Source organism: Anser anser, assembly GCF_964211835.1.
Source record: "Anser anser genome assembly, chromosome: 1".
Taxonomy (NCBI): domain Eukaryota; kingdom Metazoa; phylum Chordata; class Aves; order Anseriformes; family Anatidae; genus Anser; species Anser anser.
This window is the reverse complement of record NC_139720.1, coordinates 99053876-99060477: the sequence shown is the minus strand read 5'-3', so window position 1 is coordinate 99060477 and position 6602 is coordinate 99053876. Positions and strand designations below refer to the sequence as shown.

The window sequence follows — 6602 nt, the reverse complement described above, 5'->3', positions numbered from 1 at the left end:
ATCAAAAGTGAAGAGATCACAGGAGGGCAGGAGGCAGGACTGAGCACACCCCCATCCCACCCTTCCTGCTTCCTCCCGGGCTTTGGTTTGCCGCTGTGTAGCCCAAATACACTCATCTCCCTTCCGAGCAGAAAATTACCCATTTGGATGTTTCTCTCCAGCAGTGTTTATACACATACTGCTTATCTCAACAACTGCTGGGATGTTTTTCACCACCCTGCAGCATCCTGTGGATTTTTCCAGCAGACCATGGCATGGAGAAGACCTGTTTTGCGGTGCACAGCACTGAGACCAGGTACCCCCCATGGAAATGTGCTGTCCTGAAGAGCAGGTTACCAAAGACCTCCAAGGGAAGGCTGCTACCACGCCAAGCTTCCTCGGGCACAGTCTTTCAGAGCTCTTGGCACTTGGGTTATGGAAACTGGAGGTGGGGACAGCCGCACCCATGCGTGCTTTTGGGGCGAGAAGCCCGACAGTCGTTTTAAACAGAGCACAGGCTGACATCCACCGAAACAAGGAGCGCTGCTGGCTCTGCTTCACCACTCCTCCACCCCACTGGGCCCAAATAAGGAGTTCAGGCACGAATCCCACACTTGGTAATTTGTGTGCAAACCAGCAAAGAATACAGCAGGCAGAAAAACCTGTTCCAGCCCCAGTCCCCCCCACCACACACACCCTCACCAGCTGTATTTACTCTCCATCATTTGAGATTTCAGGTGTTCAAAGCAGTCACCTACTGGTCCTATTTTGAGAGTGATAAATGAGTTTGCATTTTATTGCGGCAGGGCAGATCAGAAGGGTCTAGGAGGAGGGTGACAAAAGACAGCCTCAAAAAGGTAAAACCACATGTTTGTGGGGCCCCTCCCGGGCGCAGCTAAGGAATGCTTGGAGGCCAGAACTACCACCTCTTTTTTTTTTTTTTCCTTTTGGTCTGAAAGGATGAGAGGAAGGAGTGGGACAATCAAATCTGGTTTCAGTTTATTTCCAGAATTTTACTGTACAAAATATGCAAAGTGTAAAACAGTTTTATGTTTCAGTTTAAAAACAACAAAAACCCATCCAGCTATAACTTAAGAGAACCCAGCTTGGAACAGAACGACTTACTAGGCTAGACCCACAGTGCATTAATGTCACAGACACCAGGAATTTGCTTAAGTTCACAATTAGAAAAGAACAGAAAGACCATGTACCAACGCAGTTAAAGTCACATGTGCAAAGAGGAGGAAAAAAAGAAAAAAAAATGCTGGTTAGTGTCTATTAATTAGAAAACCTCGGCAAAACCCATCTTACTATACACAGTTTGTGTAGAAAAAGAGTATTACACAGTGATCCAAAAAGGGCGCGGGAAGAGAGTCGGTTTACCCCCCTCTTCCCCAAGACACGATAATGCTGAATCAAAGAAACAGGCACAGAAGAGTGTAAGATCCCTTCACAGTTGGGTCCGTGCGGGCGCTGAGCCCCAGCATCCCCGTGTGCAGGCAGGGGATGCTCCCAAGCCCCTTCGGCGCTGGTGCAAGGTGCCCACGGAAGCAGCCGTGGGGAAGGATTGCCCCTCTCGCAGAGCACACCCACAGCGGGGCTGCATTGCGGTACGAGGACGAACCCACAGCCTCTCGGAGGGAAGCAGACAGGCAGCTAAAAGCGCTGGTGCTGGAGGGACCCGGTGCAGGAGAAACCCACCGAGATCCACGCCAGCCCCAGGGTAGTCAGAAGCAGCAACTTTTGGTCACCATCTATCTGAGGCGGCAGCCTGAACGCAGAAGGATGCATATTCCTGTAGGAGACTTCAAGGCTCAAAGCCCTTTCTTTTAGGAGAACAGGATTTTTTTTATCCTTTTTTTTTTTTTTTTTAAAAAAACAGTTTGATCCCAAGAGTGCTTCCTTCTTCACACAATTTAAACACTGAACCACCGAGCCTAGCTTGAGGCTTTAGACATGTATAATGCATACACCTATAAGGGAAAAAGCCACATAGACACACAAGCTGAATGAGAAAACAGACATCTGTACAAATGTCTCATGAAACTCTCACATGGCAGGGCAGAGCTAAGCACAACTGAACAGCAGAGCCTGGGACCAGACTACAGCATTTTTCCAAAAGACTGCAAGATTTTTGATTTACCATTAGAAAAGGGTAGATTTACAAGTTTTTGTAAGCAAGATGAAATTGGCCTGAGTAGGTTTCCACATTTAGCATAGTATAGATCTTTCCACTTCCCTCAGTAACGAATGTTGGAACAAGCACATCTCAAGCAAGACTTTTACAAGGTACTTAACTCATGGCCAGTTTTAGAAACTGCTTCTCCGCAGCTTTTGGCACGCTTGGGAACAGCCGATTCCCTAGGCTTTGTGTGGAGCATCCCAAAGGAAAAGGGGAAAGGCTCCTTGAGGGTTGGGATTTGTTCAGAACTCCCCCAAACTTGTGTCTACTGATGAGATGTCCCCAGGCTCCAAACCATAGCCCAGCACTTCCCACCCCACCTGGCATTTGTTCTTCCTCAACAGGTAGCTCAGAAGAACGCTGCTGGCAGGACGGAGTGACCAAAGCTGCCGGCAGGAAGACTTCAGAGGCAGCAGAACGCCAGAGGCTGAAATTGCATCTGCCTCTCTCTCCAAGACCCCTCTCAAAGAGGAATGGAGCTGGAGACCTGGGGCAGCCCCACAGACCCTACACAAGGATAGGTGCAGGCACGAGGCAACGAGGAGCGAACAGATGTGCCTACAACCTTCACCCAGGACGGACAGGGTATTAAGGGTCTAACATCCATCCCCACAATCCTAGAAGCTGCAAGAAATCCTAATTTTTCACTCTTTATCCATGAAAGAGAGAGTCAGCCTTTGTGGAAACCTACAGCCATTTCCATCTGCTCTGAGGCAGCGGAATGTCTTAGTTGCATCTGATTTTTGGAAGATCTCAGCACGGTTTTGGATTTAGGCTGTAACAAATCTGAGCCTTTAAACTGTCTGAGCAGCATTCTCAAGAGTCACAGGAAAAACAACACGGAAGAGAGGAGCGGAGCAACACCTCTCCTGGCTAGGCAACACGGCACCTTATTGAATGGTGTGCCCGTCAGTGAAAGATGTCCAGCTTAAGGTTCTTCTCCATCAACTTCACCACAAACGGGGTCTCACAAACGACCTGATTTCTAAAAATCAATTCCCAGTCAGATACAAGCGTACAGGCTGGGACAGAGGAGGGAGAAGGACGTGCAAGGAGATGGTGCAGGATAGGAGAGGCGTTCAGAGGGAAACAGCCTGCGTTTGGCTGGCAAACCCCACAGGCCTTATTTACGCTCAGCTCTTGGCAAGCTCTACAGAAGTAAGGACTGCAGGATTTGGATCAGAGCTTCGTTCCCTGTGACTCGATTCTTACTCATTAGCTGACTATAAACAGAGTTAAACAAACCAGTCTGCTCTCACCGCTCAGTATTTTTATACAGAGCCTGAGTTCCTGCAGACTTCACAGATCCATCTGTGGATCTCAAAGCACTTCACGACGAGTTGAGTTTAGCCTCACAACATCCCAGTGAGGTAGGTATGATCATGGTCCCTTGATTTTGCATGGGGAAGGGAAATAAGCCCCCAGACAGAAATCCAAAGAAATAAAATATTAAAAAATGTTGGGAATACCCAGGAGTCCAGATTCCTTGTAGCACGTCCTCACCCCCTAACAGGCTGCAATTCTAGAGCAAGCAGACCGTTTGAGAGGTGAAGTTCCCTCCTTCTGATTTTAATCAGCTAAAGCATTCACACCGACACCAGGAAGAATGTTTAATGCAAGAGCTGGCCCCTGCTGACAGAGTCCTTTGCAGTGACAGACAGAGAAGGCAGCACCGAACCGCAGCGTGCAGAGCGAGCACACACTGCTTCCGTCTGGTTCTCCGTGCGCTTAAGGATTCAATGCAATTAAGGATTAAGACACGAGTTTCCTGAGCAGATACCGTCAGACAACCCCCTCGCGGGGGAGGGAAAAGGGGTGGTGGAGGAAATCCTGGGAAAGGAAAGTTTTACAGAGAATTGCCTGAATCGAGGTGCTCCCATTTTCACGGCACGCCCAAGCCCCCAGCACAGTGGTTCTTGTTCTGGCTGCGTGCAGACGAGCCAATTCAGCCACAGGCAGTAGCCTGAACACAAGCAGAAGTGCACCACAGTCTCCCAGGCTACTCCCAGTCTCTCCCACCCTGCCTGGTTATGCACATCTTAAAAGCCAGATACATACATCTTTAGGAGAGCTATATGTGAGATACTATATGCCCCCTCCCCCTTTTGAAAGTGATGCACCCTCGCAGTGAAAGGCACTGGTTTTGTACCTCGCTGACATGGGGGCCCTTTGCATTAAGACATCTACATGGAAGGTAGGTCAGCTCCTGCTAGATACAGATATTTGCATGGCAAAAGGCTGGGCAGGGTGAACTGAGCATTTTTGCACTCACACAGGTGAATCCATCACCACAGGGCTGGGAGGCTCTAGGAGGGACCTGGCTGAAGGGCAATGCTTTATGCCAGCAATCAGACGCTGGCTTAAGCTCATCTTTAAGAGGAAAACTTTCAAAACCCCATAAAACTCAAATGACAAAAGTCACACAGAAAAGCTGCACTGATGGGCAAAGAAGGCTTTCGAAACAAAACTGCAATTTTAGGAGCTACAAGTCTCACAAAAGCAGAGAAACAGCAGGCTGTCCCGCTACTAAGGAGAGACCCCCACGGCAGAGAAAGGCCAAGAAAGGTAGGCAGGTTTTCAACATTCAGACAGAGTTTGGTATTTTTCAGCTACAGCTGAAGGTGGGGAAAGAAGGACATGTTGCAGCGTTTGTAGATCGCAGCAGCTCTTCAGAGCAAGGGGAGTCGGCAGAGGCCAGCCCTTCCCTGGCTCCCCTCCTCGAGGAGGGAAGTGCTTTTGCCTGTCTGTCCTCCAGACGCACTTGAAGCCCCTGGAGAGCAAGGGACACATTACTGTGCACGCTCTCCTTCCCCTCCAAGGGGCTGCCAGGCGTAGGGGGGTCTGTGATGTGTCTGAGAAGGAGCTGGCTACTTACCTACTCTGCCCCGGTGCAAACGCGCAACCCCTGCAGGTGTGAGAGGAAAAAGCGGTAAGGCAGACCCCGAGGGGACCGTGACTGGAGAAACACGTTTGGAAAGGCAGGCAAAAAGGGACAGAAATGGGGAGCCTTGGGAGGGCCTGACAAAGGAGGGGGTAAGCAGGAGGGATGGAGCAGCTGAGAGAGAGAAAAAGGGAGCTGTGTCATGCAGACCAATTTCACTAACAAGCACCGCTAAAATTTTTTTTTTGAAGAGCTGCAAGATAGGCTGATCCAGTTCGAGACAAGCAACTTCACAGAGACTGAGAAACAGGCAGCAAAACCATCCCACTATGCTCACACAGGTCCAGCACTGATAAGAGGGCACATGGAGAATAGGAGGAAAAAAACCAGAAGTTTGTCTTAAGGTTATGTGGCTGACAGAATAAAAACCTCTCACACCCAGTCTTTGATACCCTCTCCTTCCTAAGTGAAAAGGAACTGCAAATACCACCTGCACAAGCAGACCTCTATGGTGGAGAGGCGAGCAGCGTATTCTCAGAAATAGCTACAGGTAGCAGAGACACAGGAGCACGCACGCGCACACGGTGTAAGGCAGCATTCCAACAAAAATACAGACGTTGCAATTGTGCAGAGAAAGAGAGCGTGAGATTTACAACATGCCTGGAAAGGGGGGAAAGAAATAAAAAAATCTGTTCTGTCTCCAAGGCTGAGCTAACCGAGCCAAGTCACCCTGTTGCCTCTTAAGATATTTCTTTCTAGATAAGATATCCCAGCTCCCCCCACCCCTTTCCAAATAAAGTGCAGATGGTCAAATATTACTGGTCCATCATCTGCCAGTTTCAGTCAGCATTGGGGAAATTAAACCCAAAAGCACAATATTGAAAAAAAAATCCCCAAACAACCCACCCTCGAAATCCCTTAGACTGAAGTCTCGGACTGTAAGCGAAGGACAAATTTATGAGACTTAGGGTCTATGAACTCTTCTGAGAGTTTGATGAAGGGGATTTTCTTCACATTAGCAACAAGGCTGAAGTCCAAGCACTTGAGGACAAAAACAATCCCGTCTTGCAACCCGCTTGTGACCGCCTCCTCGCTAACGAGCGTCCACTGCTTGGAGAACCAGCGATCCCTGTCGTACTGGAGGGTTGGGCCAGGGCTGAGGTAACGCTCCAGGAATGCCTAGCAAGAAAACGAACACATTAGCACCAGGGGAACAGCAGCCCCATGACTCGGTCTGCTTCGACACTCTCTTTCAGTCGCTATATACAGCTCTGTGAGCTGCAGCTTGCAATGCTGGAAGTTATTTCAGCTCCTGCGCTTCAGGAGCATCCTGCTTTTCTGCCCTTGGGGTGCGTTCTGCAGGATGGTGGCTGTTTTCAGGAGGGGGAGGCAGAGGGAGGGAGGCAGGACACTGTGGGATCGCGTGACCTGTTTTCCTCATCATTCAGTCTCTTCCTGCATCTGCAGTTCAACAGTCAGTCAGGGCATGAAGCAACAAACGGACATCTGACCAGGCAGGCCACGAGTTAGAAGCATTGTCAGACAGAGATTTAGGCTATA

The 6602-nt window shown here is 49.3% G+C and overlaps 1 protein-coding gene across 1 annotated transcript in view; it reads right to left on the bottom strand.

Moving 5' to 3' along the window:
• Nucleotides 1–966: 966 nt before the first annotated feature.
• VANGL1 (VANGL planar cell polarity protein 1) overlaps nt 967–6602 on the bottom strand; it is a 41796-nt gene continuing 36160 nt past the window's right edge. The window contains exon 8 of the mRNA XM_083813377.1: nt 967–6221. Within this exon, the coding sequence (XP_083669503.1) occupies nt 5961–6221 (261 nt within the window). The 3' untranslated portion in view covers nt 967–5960. The remainder of the gene's footprint in view (nt 6222–6602) is intronic.